This window comes from Gopherus flavomarginatus, chromosome 4 (genome assembly GCF_025201925.1).
Source record: "Gopherus flavomarginatus isolate rGopFla2 chromosome 4, rGopFla2.mat.asm, whole genome shotgun sequence".
Classification (NCBI taxonomy): Eukaryota; Metazoa; Chordata; order Testudines; family Testudinidae; genus Gopherus; species Gopherus flavomarginatus.
This window is the reverse complement of record NC_066620.1, coordinates 79,764,860-79,779,477: the sequence shown is the minus strand read 5'-3', so window position 1 is coordinate 79,779,477 and position 14,618 is coordinate 79,764,860. Positions and strand designations below refer to the sequence as shown.

General features: G+C 43.0%; 1 protein-coding gene and 1 long non-coding RNA gene across 7 annotated transcripts in view; one reads left to right on the top strand and one right to left on the bottom strand.

Annotated features, from left to right (window-relative positions):
- LOC127049568 (uncharacterized) overlaps positions 1-8,001 on the bottom strand; it is an 838,950-nt gene extending 830,949 nt beyond the window's left edge. Inside the window, exon 1 of the long non-coding RNA XR_007774010.1 lies at positions 7,937-8,001. This is a non-coding gene — a long non-coding RNA (uncharacterized LOC127049568). The remainder of the gene's footprint in view (positions 1-7,936) is intronic.
- Positions 1-14,618, top strand: part of RYR2 (ryanodine receptor 2) — a 727,531-nt gene that overhangs the window by 708,488 nt on the left and 4,425 nt on the right. For all 6 annotated transcript variants that reach the window (XM_050950348.1, XM_050950346.1, XM_050950344.1 and 3 more), the window contains 4 exons: positions 992-1,148; positions 11,486-11,550; positions 12,999-13,099; positions 14,335-14,386. In XM_050950348.1, the coding sequence (XP_050806305.1) occupies positions 992-1,148; positions 11,486-11,550; positions 12,999-13,099; positions 14,335-14,386 (375 nt within the window). The remainder of the gene's footprint in view (positions 1-991; positions 1,149-11,485; positions 11,551-12,998; positions 13,100-14,334; positions 14,387-14,618) is intronic.

The window sequence follows — 14,618 nt, the reverse complement described above, 5'->3', positions numbered from 1 at the left end:
TTTGATATGAGATCATTGTGATGCGATAAACAAGAAGCCACACATTGCTATTACTAGTCACTCTTCAGAATGGAAGTGCACTTTAATTATCTCATGCATCTCTAACATGTCCTCTGAAGAAGGATTCTCATGAGCTGTTTTTTCTTTGAGACACTGAAGATGGGGAAAGAATAAAAAAATACAATTTTATTTAAAAGGCAAGAGATTATAATAATAGTAATAATTATCACTTTACATTTCAAAGAACTTTGCAAATAGTAACACCCTTTTGATATAAGTATTATCATCTCTACTTTATATCTGCAGATACAGAGTCAGACTCTTTGGTATTAAAGGCGGACACAGCAATTCAGCTGCAGAGCCAGAATTAGAATATAGCAGTGCCTGCATTGTCTCCTCATGCTTACTTGACCAGGCCATGCTATGCAAACAATACGAGTATATAACTTAGAAGCAGTTAGCAGTTTTTTCAATTAGATACAATTGTTGTAACACTCTTTCCTTTTTGTTTTAAGCTGCAATTGGAAAACATGAAATTTTGCCACTTGAATCTCAGCAGCATTTCCAATCTTGCTGTAAAATTACACCCCCCCTCAAAAAAAAAAAAAAGGGAGGAGGAAGAGAGCCAGCATAGTCTAGTAGATAAGGCGCTGGACTGAGAATCAGGAAATCTAATTTCTGTTCGTACATCTGCCATTGACTTGCTGTGTCACCTTGGACAATTGCATTTCACCTCCCTGTGCCTCTGTTTCCTCGCCTCTAAATAAATAAGAGAGACAAATTTGCCCTTTCTCTGCCTTGCTTATTTAGACTGAAAGCTTTTCATTTCAGGAACAGTCTCTGTTTCTGCAGTACCTCCCAATGGGATCCCATTCTCATTTGGGGCTTTTAGGTACTACTGTCATACAAATACCTAATAATAAGTAGCCAAAGTCTTGGAGAATGGGTTTTTTAAATGGTTATGTGTTCTTTCCTTTTCTCGCTTTTTCAGTGCTACATGTTTCATATGTATGTCGGAGTGCGTGCAGGCGGAGGCATTGGTGATGAAATTGAGGATCCAGCAGGAGATGAATATGAGATCTATCGGATCATCTTTGACATTACTTTCTTCTTCTTTGTAATTGTCATTCTGCTAGCCATCATACAAGGTATGTGTTCATACTCTGTGGCCACAGTGGTATTTGAAACCACTGGAATCTTAGTGCCACAGTCATCACTTCACATACATGATGTTAATGGGAACTAAAAGACCAAAATTTCACCAAAGAGAGGTGATAATAGCTAGGTAGGATGTTTCCCCCAACTCCACATAACCCCAGGAGTGAGGACAGGGCAAGGAGAGGGCGATTGAGAGAGAAAACCATTTGATGCATGTGACAACCTGGAATTGTGGGACCGCTATGCCCACTTAAATCTCCAGCCTGGTCTGTCTCTCATGATGCTTTGCTAGTGACAAGCAGCAAACCCCTCCAGGTGCTGTAATCACTCAGTCAACAACATGCAGGGACATACCCAGCTAAACTGCATGAATATTCTTTAAGCCACTTATGAACCATACACAGGGAAACACCAGAAAATCCCCCACACTTCCCAGCCTTGCACCCTAGAAATGTACCGTCTTACACTGCTCAAGATCTTATCTTGAACAATGTAAGCTCATTGATTAGTTTGCCGTTTCATGAAAGGATAGTGGATATGCAGCAGCCTTTGTAATCTGAGCAGATTCATCAAACACTTTAGACAAACTCACTGATAAAGAAAAAATATTAAAATAAGTTTATTAACTACAGAAAGATAGATTTTAAGTGATTATCAGCATTAGGCATAGAGTTGATTACATAAGAAATAAAAGTAAAATCACAGTTTAAATTCTAAACTCTATCGGACTAAGCAAGATTTGAATCAAGCAGTTTTTCTCACTCCATTAGATGCTATAAGCAGTTCACAGTTCTTAATTCATAGGCTGGATTCCCTGCTCAGCCTGGAGCCAGTCTCACCAGTTCAAAGTCTTTTCTTTCAAATGTTCTTGTTACCTTCAGAGTAGGTGGGGGAGGAGAGAGGCCCGGGGCTAATGTCACAGTCTCCAATTTATAACCCCCAATCAATGTAAATGGAAAGACAGTGTCTCAAACATGGAGTCAGGGATTATGTGTTCTAGATACCGTGCTGAGACACTGGGCCTGCATTGTCTATGTGCTCCAGGAGTTGACCACTGGGAGAGTGGATTCTTTTTAATGGGCCATCAATACATGGCTGGCTAGTCCTAATGTAAATCTGTCTTGGAGAAGTTAGTTGTTCCTTTGTTGCCATTTGAAGGCCAGCTGTGGGCATCTCCCAGACTCACAATATATTTCAATAATAAACATATAGCAAACTTCATAATTTCACATACAATGGTAATACATACCATTCACTAGGATAGTAATGTTCAGTGGATCATGGCTTCTCAAATAATACCTCACAAGGCATATTTTGGACAAAACATATAATCATGTAACAGTGGTGAATATGTGGGTACAGGGTGTCATTTTGAGGTACAGTCACAATGGGGCATGCTTCTCTTTAAGTCTGTGACAAGTTACAGTGCTTTAATCACAATACATTATTGCTGCTAAGAGCACTACTAGCTCCTCCATCGTGGCTTTTCTCTTCAGAGAATGGGGCTACACCTAAAAGATGGATGTATCACATATCACTACCACAGATATGAAGTAGGACATGCTTGTAGACAGGGTCCTGTAGTGCAAAAGACTAGTGACTCTTGAGATTCTCTCCAATACAGGTTGACCTCCAATCCATTTTTGCCATTATCCCTTCTGGATCCGTTTCATGAGTTGTCCCACTTTCAAGGTGCTCATATACTAGCAGTAAAGAATTTTAATACAACAGAAGAGATGATATGGAGGAGCAGCAAAGGCAACAGATCTACCCTCCTTTTCTGTGTATTTTGAAGAACAGAGGGGAGTGTTTGGCCCATAGTAAACAAGCTTTTCAGTCTTTCTCCAATGAAGACAGAGGCTCTCCCATAAAAGGAATATGAAGTCAAGGCTTTTAGTATCCAATACTTGGCTTTTGTCAAATTTTCAGTAAGAATCCTATCAACTACATTCTTTGAGTAGATGCAAGGGTGTATTCCACTTAGGCATGGGTGAAACCAGTGCACCGGAGCTGGAGAAATTTGCCCAGCAGTACCTGTATGGGCAGTGCTACCCCTATCCCCTCCCCTGGCCATATAAAGACAGTGCTGCCCTGATCCATTCAGTAAGTTTCTTCTTACTACCAATGGTTAGAGTTGGTATCTTCACCTCAGACTTTTGTTCTCCGTTTCTGACAACTTTTTCTTAGGTTAAGTTTCATGATAGTATATGGTTTAGTTAGAGTAGTTAGCTGCCCTGTGATGTGCCTTCAGCCGGGTTCAAGCATTGTCCATCATGGAAGGGAGCCATCCCCAACAGTGATCCCCACGCAAGCTATTTATTGTGTATCAGTGAAGAAGACATTAGAGAGTTATGATTCATCTGCAAGTCATTAAAAAAAGGACTCTGGTGACGAGAGACTTGCAGCTGAATAGGCACCAGGTAGAGCAAATCGTGAAGACTCCTTCAGCACTGAGGCCTTCATCTTTTCATCTGATAAGTGGTCACTTTTGGATCTGACAAGTGATACTACTCTGTGTTCAGCTGTGGCATTTCCCTCAAGAGAAAGAGGGGTCATTTATTTTCCTCTGGTACAGTGACAAAGAAATCTGATAAAATGAACTTGGGTCATTCTAGGGCTTGGGGAGACTCCTCCTCATTTCCTAAGAAGAGTGCTGATCTGCACCATACTCCCTCCGGCATGTGGAATGGAGCAGGTCTATCCAACTTCTCCCTGGTGTCAGACTGAAATCAGTGAGAGCCTGTACTATCAACTCCGGTTTTGGCCATGGGGCATCTGTTGAGTCCAGTATCAATGATGTTGATACTAGCAGTGACTGTTTCAATGCTGGCAGCATACTGGGTGGCATCAGACCTCCTTTGCTCTCAGTCCCAGAGTCTCCACTGATTCATGAGCACTCTGGTGCCATCACTTCTACTGCCTCATCCTCTTTTGTGCCCTTTACACCTCCTGGCTGTGTCACAGAGCTGCCTAGGCCTCGGATTGTTTAATGAAGGCCAACACTGGGCCTGGCACTGAAAGCCCCCTAGAAACTGGTGCGTATTTCAGCACCATTGTTGTCTTGGTGGCAGATCCCTTCATTGAGCTTCATTCCACTTTAGCCTCAGTACTGGCAACTCTCCAAGTACCAAATGGAAGTGTGTCTCATTCAATACCACCAGTGCCAATCCTCAGTTCCACTCTGTTCTCAATACTACCCCCATATTGGGACTCGAATACCACAGACATCTGGGTCCTAAGCCCCATCAATTTGAATTATGCCATATAGTTCCTCTCCATCCCTCCTCCCCACCCCAATCTTCTTCAGGGACACCTCTCACAAGACACTGCTCCTCAAGCAGGTCCAGTCTCGACTGGTGCTTGGAGCTGTAGAGTCGACCCCCCTGCAGCATCAGGGACAGGGATTCTATTCCTAGTATTTCCTGATCCCCAAGCCCAAAGGAGGGTTGAGACTTCTCCTTGACCTCTATGATCTCAACAAATACATTAGATATGTGAGATTCTGTATGGTTACCCTAGCAAATATCTTCCCTGCCTTAAATCATAATGCCTGGTTTGCTGCCCTAGACCTTCAGAATGCTTATTTCCATGTAGCAATTCTTCTGAGCCACAGGAGATTTCTCCAGTTCGTCATGGCGAACGGGCACTGTCAGTTCACCACACTCCATTTTGGTCTGTCCTTCTCTCTCTGGATTTTTACTAAATGCATGATTGTAGTGATTGCATATCTCAGGAAGAGGGCATTCATATCTTTCCATATCTGAACTATTAGTTCCTGAGAGCAGGTCTAGGGAAGAAATCCTCTCTCATATTCGCTTCATGCTACATTTTCTTGATCATCTGATCATCCTGCAGGTCATTCTCAAGAGAAAATTGGACCATGCCAAGCTCTTTATCATTGCTGTAGTGTGGCCAAGACAGTATTGGTCCTCTGATCTCCTTGCATCATCAGTTTAGCCTCCCATATCCCTTCCTCCCCACCTCCATCCTCTGCCGCACAGTCAGGTTTTGCACCCAATGCTCAGCTCCCTCCATCTCACAGAGTGGATGCTACATGGTTAATGAGGAGGAAGAACTATATTCAGAGGCAGTCAGGCAAGTCTTGCTAACTAATAATGTCAAGTGCACAGCCCTCGTCCACATCTAAGAGCTCCTCTGGTACCACTGCTGATCATCAAAGCTCCGTTTGAGCAGATCGCCATGGATCTTGTGGGGCCGCTAGAGAAAACAACCCGGGGCCACCAGTATGTGCTTATCATCCTAGACTATGCAACCAGGTATCCAGAAGCTGTCCCCTTATGAAGCACAGCTTCCAAGAGCATTGCCAAAGAATTAGTGGCAATCTTTGCCCGGGTAGGGCTACCAAAAGAAATTCTCACAGACCTGGGAATACCATTCATGTTCAAGCTGATGAAGGACTTGTGTTTCCTGCTCCATGTCCAGATCCTGCGGACTTCAGTTTACCATCCACAAACTGATGGTCTAGTGGAAAGGTTTAACCGAACCCTCAAGGCCATGATAAGGAAGGTGGTAAGCAAGGATGGGAAAGATTGGGACAATCTACTACCGTACCTCGTGTTCGCCATCCATGAGGTTCTCCAAGCTTCCACTGGATTCTCTCCCTTGAGCTGTTGTATGAACGCAACGCACGAGGCATCCTGGACATAGCCAAGGAAATTTGGGAGGAGGAACCCAGTGAGGGGAAGAACGTAATAGATCATGTGCTACAGATGAGGGACCAGATAGCCCCAGTCACTCCCATAGTGAGGTAGCGCCTAAAGAACCTACTACAACCGTCAAACCAAGGTTCGTTAGTTTCAACCTGGTGATGAGTAATGGTACTGGTACCCACGGCTGAAAGTAAGCTGTTGTCCCAGTGGCAAGGGCCCTATGAAATAGTCGAACCCATAGGGAAAGTAAATTACAAGGTGAGACAACTGGGACGTCAAAAAGTAGAGCAGATATACCACATCAACCTTCTGAAACCATGGCATGCACGAAAGGCGTGCACAGTGGTTTGAGAAGAGCTGCACCCAGGGAACAAAAATCCTGAACAGATGAGGGTGTCTCCTGATCTAATGACAGCCCAGAAGAAAGAGGTAACTGAGATGATTGCCCGATATCAAGACATAGTCTCGACACAGCCGGGTTGCAGAACTGGGATATATCACCACATCATCATGAGCTCTGGGGCCAGAGTAACTGAGGCCCTACCGGTTGCCAGCAGCCAAAAGGGAGGAAATAAAAGCAGAAGTCAGGAAAATGCTGGAGATGGGGATCATCGAAGAATCCCACAGTCAGTGGTCCAGCCCGATAGTGTTGATGCCCAAACCTAATGGCACCACAAGGTTATGCAATGACTTCCATCGACTAAACGAGATATCCCAGTTTGATGCCTGCCCTATACCACACATAGACGAACTAGTGGACTGTCTGGGGAATGCCCGGTACTTGATAACCCTAGACTTGACAAAGGGGTGTACTGACAGATTCCCCTAGCCGAAGATGCAAACGAAAAGACGGCGTTTTCTAAATCAGAGGGTCTCTTCCAATATATGGTCCTTCCTTTTGGACTACATTGGGCTCCAACTACCTTTCAGCGCCTCATGGACAAGTTATTACGCCCCCCATACCAGTTATGCTGCGGCCTACTAGGATGACATGGTGATTCATACCTCAGACTGGGAGACTCACTTGGAAAAAGTGGGGGCAGTCCTTGATACCTTCAGGCGAGCTGGCCTTACGGCAAACTCTGTTAAGTGTGCCGTAGGGTTCACGGAGGTCAAATATCTTGACTACATGGTAGAAAAAGGTCTAGTAAAACCCCAGCTGAATAAGTTAGAAGCCATCCAAAAATGGTCATGGCCGAGTCATAAGAAGCAGGTCCAAGCATTCCTAGGGGTGATGGGGTATTACAGGCATTTCATCCCCCATTTTGCGCCAAGGGCAAGTCCCCTAACAGACTTAGCAAAGGCCCATTGTCCTGATCCAGTCAGATGGTCCAATGAAGCAGAGAGGGCATTCGCAGACCTATGGACTGTCCTCTGCAGTAACCCCATATTGATAGCCTCAGGTTTAAAAGGAATTCATCCTAGAGACAGATATATCTGAGGTGGGGTTAGGCTCTGTCCTGTCACAGACGGTTGGGGAAGAGGAACACCCAATTCTCTACCTCAGTAGGAAACTCCTTCCGAGGGAATAAAATTACGGAGTAGCAGAGAGAGAGTGCCTAGCTGTAAAATGGGTCATGGAAATGTTGCGTTATTTATCCTTGTGACCAATCATGCCCTTCTTCAATGGATGCAACAGAACAAGGAAAAGAACACAAGGATAACCACGTGGTTCTTATTCCTCCAACCTTTCCAGTTCCACATACAGCACAGAGCAGGGAGTTGCCATGGCAATGCTGATGGCTTATGTGTACACTGTCTGGCGTCCCAAGCTGCCCAACCCCATGGTGTTGAGCATGGGGGAGGGATATGTGATAGACCCAGGCCAGTTGAGTACAGCAGAGTAGCAGAAGGCAGATGTACTGGCCACTGGATTAACAGTTTTCTGTTCCCTGACTGACCAGAGCAGGGGCTGCTCCAGGTTAATGAGAACACCTGACTCCAATTAACCTGCAAAGAGTCAGGTGAGGCCATTAAGCTAATGTGACCACCTGACTCTAATTAAGGCCCCTCTGATACTATAAAAGGGCTGTCATAAACAGATAGTTAAGGGTTAATGTCTCTTTTACCTGTAAAGGATTAACAAGCTCAGTGAACCTGGCTGACACCTGACCAAAGGACCAATCGGGAGACAAGATACTTTCAAATCTTGGTGGAGGGAAGCCTCTGTTTGTGTTTTTTGTTTGTGCTTTGTTCTCTCTGGGGTCTGAGAGGGACCAGACATGCTCTCCAATCTTTCTGAAAAAGTCTCTTCTATTCCATACTGTAAGTACTAGATAGCAGGCGGATTAGGCATTTGTTTTCTTTATTGCAAATGTGTATTTTGCTGGAAGGATTTTAACTCTGTTTGCTGTAACTTGTATACTTAGGCTGGGAGGAGGAGTCCTCTGGTCTAGGTGAAGCTGAAAGACCCTATAGCATTTTCCATCTTGATTTTACAGAGATAATTTTTACTTTTTTCTTTCTTTAATTAAAAGTTTTTCTTTTAAGAACCTGATTGATTTTTTTTTTATTCTTGTGTGAGACCCCAGGGGATGGATTCTGGACTCACCAGGGATTGGTTGGGGGAAAGGAGAGAAGAGGGACGGAAAGGTTAATTTCTCTCTGTGTTAGGATCACTGTCTCTCTCTCAGGGAGAGTCTGGGAGGGGTTGAGAAGGGGGGAGGTGAATTTCCTCTCTGTTTTAAGAGTCAAGCAGTTGAATCACAGTGATCTCCCAGTGTAACCCAGGGAGGGGAAAATCTGGGAGGAAGAAAGGAGTGGGGGAATGGTTTATTTCTCTTTGTTTTAAGACCCAGGGAGTTTGGGTCTGGAATCCCCCAGGGAAGGTTTTGGGAGACAGAGAGTGTACGCAAACACTATGTTTTGGGTTGGTGGCAGCGTGATAAGATCTAAGCTAGGAATTAAGCTTAGAAGGGAACAGGCGGGTCCCCACTATTTGGACGCTAAAGTTCAAAGTGGGAAAGGAGACCCTGACAAGGGCTCACTCCAGTCAGGCAGAGAAGAGCCGGGGAGCCAGAGGAAAGGAAGTGTGGCTGAAGGGCTGGTTAATGAAGACACCCTCAAGTCATTGGTAAGGGAGCCCTAAGGTAAAGGTGAAGAAGGGAGAGAAGCAGGAGAGCTGTGGGGAAGTGGCCCAGGGAAATGTAGCAACTCTGACAGTGAAAAGTTAGCTGCCAACAGCTGCTACCATTAAGGTCCCTGGGCCAGAACCTGGAGTAGAGGGCGATCCCGGGTTCCCCCCAACCCACCACTACAGGAACACCTCCTGGGAGGGGAAGTCAGGCCCCTGTCAGGACAGAAGGCTAAACTGTTCTGAAACAAGCCCCCAGGGACAACAGAGACTGTGGAGTTCTCTCACCGACCTCCTTGCTGGCTTATGATGAAGAGGGCTCAGTAGATGGTAACTCTGACCCTAGAGAGAGACGGGCTATGTGGAGGGTCATAGCGAGCCACTGAGGTGAGCATATACCGCCTAGAAGCACGGGACCCACGGGGACAAGGTCAGAACTTTACCACACTATGTAATTAAGTTGTGATTGCAGCTTGTGTAGGCATACCAATGCTAATTTTAACCTAGCTGGTTCAGGCTAAAAGTAGCAGAAAAGGTGTGGTGGTGCAAAATTGTCAAGGATGCCCAGAGCGTTGGAGAGGATGCTCTTTTATTGCAGTTATAGTTTGTAAAAATTCAAATCAATATATACATCCTTTTGGAGTAACACATGACAAGACTTTGATGGCTTTACCGCTTTTATAAATAATGATCTTTGATTGCCTTGTACCAGCTAACATGTTAGATGATGAATTTTGCTCCATGAGAATCCTCCTAGTTTCTTATAGGTGTGTTTAGATATGAGTTCTCAGTGTGTGGCAAATTGTTTACAATTCTGATGTGTTGTCTCAAAGATTCGAGCAAACATTTGTTTTTAAAAGGCATTTGTAAAAAACAGAATTCCATGTTTTGTTAGCCTCAAGCAGTGTATCTCATGCTGTTTGCTTTTCCAGTTTGGTTTCCCTGTTTGTGAGTAACTGAATATAAGTTGACAGGTCTTAACTGTAAAACTTGAACCTAATTCTTATCTCACTTTCACAAATTGTACAACAGTAAACTCCGGGTATGGCTACACTTACAGTTGTACAGCGCTGGGAGTTACAGCTGTCTTCATACAGCTATGTAGGGAAAGCGCTGCAGTGTGGCCACACTGACAGCTACGAGCGCTGCAGTGTGGCCACATTTGCAGCATTTGCAGCACTGTTGGGAGTGGTGCATTGTGGGCAGCTATCCCAGCGTTCAAGTGGCTGCAACGTGCTTTTCAAAACAGGGGGGGTGGGATGGAGTGTGACAGGGAGCGTGGGGGAGACAGAAAGAGTGGATTTTTGGAGCTGACTCTGTTCTCAGCTCCCTGCCTTGCAAGTTCTAAGGACTGGAAGACACACAGCACCTACCTTGAATCATTTTAAAAGTTTTGACCCCTTCCCCCACCCCTCTCTTATTCACTAAATGCAAATTATGCACTCCTAAATAGCCTTCAGATCACATAAGCAACTGCTCAACACGGACTTCCCCCTCCCCCTCTGCCATGTGAGCGTGCCGTTTCTCTCTTCAAGCAAACAGCTGTGAACATTCCAAAGCAATTCCCCTGCCTGCCTCCGCTCGCTCAGAAAACAGGAGCTGTGTTTGTTTTTTAAATAAGCAGTTCGGGGGAGCTCGGAGTTCAGCCATTCTTCCGGTTTGTTGTGAGCAGGCATTCTGGGATACCTCCTAATACCCTGGAGGCCAATAACAGCGCTTTTGGTGGCCACACTTGATGAGCAGTGCTGCATCACCAGCACTGCAATTGTTACACCCCAAGCAGACCAGGTGTACAGCCAGCGCTGCAGCCAGGGAGTTGCAGCGCAGGATGTGCCTTGCAGGTGTGGACAGTTACTAAGTTGCAGCGCTGTAAACCCACCACCAGCGCTGCAACTCTCTCCAGTGTAGCCAAGCCCTCCATTAACTTCAGTGGCATTGGTCTTATTTACACCAGTGCAAGTGAGGGAAGAATCAGACCCTTTGTATTTATAATATAGGTCTCTGACCCTAGAATGTTTTTTCCTTTTCTATTTCTCTAATAAATGGCCCATCGCTTCTTCGGAGCTCTGTTAATGCAATTCCATTATTAAGTGACAAGCATAGTGAGTGCAGGAGCTTCAGGATGCACATAGTCTTGGCCATCTCCATGGTATTCATATAATAAAGCTACGAACTCTGCTAAGTATATAGTAGTATCCTTTTATTGGGTTTTTTTTAAAATAAAGATTCCATTACCCTACAAATGTGTGTCTACCTTTTACCTACTATATAAAAGAAAAGCCTAGGGCTGTACATATAAAACAGGAAGCAACTTATCCCAAAACACCCAATTAAAAAGTATGTTATGAAATCTCTGCCAGCCAGCCTAATTGGAGGGACTTGTTTTCTTTCTGTGTCGTCAGCTTTGTTTCACATATTTAGACACTAGAGTGATTTTCAAAATATATGAAGGTTTCTACTACTTCAGGAGACAACTTCTCATTTGATCTTTCTCCGTCAGAGCTCAACCTTGGTTCCCATGGGTATGCACGTTTCGCCATTTTGTACTCTTGAATGTTAAATATCATTTATATTTAAACACCAGGTTTAATTATTGATGCTTTTGGAGAATTAAGAGACCAACAGGAACAAGTTAAAGAAGACATGGAGGTAAGAAATGATAAGCTCCTAGTTGCTTTACCGTAGCATACTTAAGTAAAGTGCTGGTTGCCAGAATGTGCATTCGTTATCCAAATGCGATGATTCATCAGAGAGTAATTTTAAACTGACAGGAACATAGGCAGTTAGCAGTACAGCAAAGGGTTCAGTATCAAACAGCATACTGGGCAAGATTCTGTCCTCAGTTACCCCTCAGCGAAACCATATTGAAGTCTCACACATAAAACTGAGAGTCAGGTCTGCTGAGATGACTTCCCATGACTGACTTTTCTGATTGAATGACTTTTTAAATATCTTCTTAGAGCAAATATATTACTATATCACATGAAAGCCTACAGAAACAATTCTGTAGCATTCAGTAGAACAGTCTTAGTACAATTCCTTTTAATCAAAGTGCTCTGCTAACAAGTTATAGAATAGCATGTGCTGTTGCCCACTTTTGCCTGTGAAAGGGGTACAGTGGAGAGCAAGATCTTTGACTGCAGTTTGGCACTACCAGTTAGAATCACGCAGGACACAGTCACAGTTAATCAAAACTGATACTCTGCACTTGACACATTTTAGACCTATTTGTCCACTACCTGCAATCTCAGTTGGTTCTTTGGTACATCTGGCTCCTTATAGGTGATAAACTAACAAAACTAAGCCAAAACACCTACCAATTTATTTTCATGTGTCTTTTTATGTTAATACTAAGGATTTTATTTTATTTTAACTTTGTCAGCTATGGCTGACTAAACAAAACTGACCTCAGGGGCTGGTGAAGGCCTTTTGAGTTTAGCTTGGAGGTTCCCAATATTCAGCATCAATGAAATCAGATTACAAACCATAGAATCATAGGACTGGAAGAGGTGATCTTGTCCAGTCCCCTGTTGTGGTTAATCTCACTTGTGTGTTTTCTTTGGATATCCTAAGTGAAAGTATTCTGTTCCTGCAGAGTTGCCATTTTCTTGTTTAAATCTGACTGTTAGAATTCAGAAGGGTATCAGGTACCTGCTGTGTTCTGTAATCTCAACTGAGAGTGTATTCAGTTTCAGATGGGTAAACATAACTACCTTTGAGGTAATGATTGCTATGGACTACACTGACTCTTATATTCATTTAAGTAGCCTGGCGAGAACAAAAAAGAAAAATTGCTTTTCAGCCTTGATTAATTCATGCCCTCCTTTCTCCTGGTCTATTCCCATTCAGTTATTGATGCCAAAGGTTTTTTACCAAACAGCAAGAAGTGATTGTGACAGCAATTAAATTTCTGTTCATGTGCTTGGCTGAGGCTTAGGCTGAATCCTTAAAGCAAAAGCCTTTATTAAGCACATGGTATATTTCATGTTTCAGAATTTCTAAATAAATTGCTGTGTGCTTATGGGTATTTTTTTAAAAGAAGCTAGCACGGTTATAGAGCATTTCAACAATGTGCATATTTTCTGGATTTTTTTTAGACCAAATGCTTTATCTGTGGGATAGGCAATGACTACTTTGACACAGTGCCCCATGGCTTTGAAACACACACCCTGCAGGAGCACAACTTGGCCAATTATCTGTAAGTACAGAACCACACAAACTTCAATAACTCATGACTTCTATCAGCCCTTGCAAGTAACTAATCAGTCCCACAAAATAAGTATTTATTCCATTGGCCCTCTGTCTCATTCAGTGCGTAGAATGAGCCCTGCTCTGGGAATGAATTAGTGCTGTGTAGTGAAAGAAACTGTTACTTGTTGCAGAAATTGGAAAGTGTATAGAGAATGAAATAGGGAACATATAGGGGAAAAGAAAAAGGACAGCCACACAGTTAAGGCTGTTGAATGCTGCCCTGGAGAATTGGATTCTATCACTGTCCATGCTATAGAGTTCCTGTCTGGTGCTAATTAAGCCATTTAAACCATTTTTTTCCAAGTGGCTACTAACTGTGTATTCGTGATTATGTGGGTGCCCAACCTGAGATGGAAGTGCTTGGTTCTCATAACTGCAACTAAAGTCAATGGAAGCTGCATTTGAATATATAAAGTGCTATCTAATGCTAAGTATTCTGAAAAATCTGGTCCTAGGTACCTCAAATTGGGCACCCAAAATTAACGGCCATGCTTTACGTTTATATTTTATAGAGATAGATGTCATGTCTAGAATGGATTTAATATAAAAATGAGCTAGATTATGAAATCATCACCATGTGTGTAAATATGCCAAAGCATCAAGCCTAGAGTACTAATAAAACCACAGGGTTATATTCTGCTGTCACATTTTTTTCATCTGTATTGACTAGTTTGAACCACAAGATCTAATAAAGCACCCTCTTTAATAAACTGTTTAATAAGCTGATTCTGAAAGCCTTAATCATCTTGAATAATGCATATCCATGGAAACAGTCTCCTTGCCTATTCACCAATGTAAGAGTGTACAATAAAGCCCTAATTCACTAGTCTGGGACAAGAAAATTTCAGTTGTAATTTTCCTGTTAGAAGGGTTGGGAAAGCTTCATCTAAGCATCGTAACTGCAGTATGTTTATAGTAAACCAAACTTAAATTTCTTACTCTTTCGAGAGTCATCCATTATTAATTGTAGTCAGCTAGTAAAAATGATTGATGGGTGAACCTCAGAAGTGTTGAGATTGTGTGTGGTTTAATATATATCTAAAATGCTAATGTGTATATTGTATATCCATTAACAGAATTATTCTATAAAACATAATGGCAAACATCCATCTGTTTGTATTTCCCCTTGGTTTTCTGATATTTCCATGTGGTTGTTTCTGATGAAAATGTTTTTTTCTGTAGATTTTTTCTGATGTATCTCATTAACAAAGATGAAACAGAGCATACAGGACAGGTAAGTGAGCACTGTTTACACCAGTACTATTAAAAAAGTGCTAGTGATAAAAGTCAGGAATGTTCAGTATGGCACAACTAGATGAGAATTCTAACCAATCGTGTGAAGCTCTCCCTGTGGAACAAGTGACCTCATCCAAAACATTCCTTAAAACTCACTTATTTTGGCCAGAGTTTCATTGTTAACCTCCTCTTCAGCACCTTTGCATCTGTTCTGGTACCTGATTTTGTAT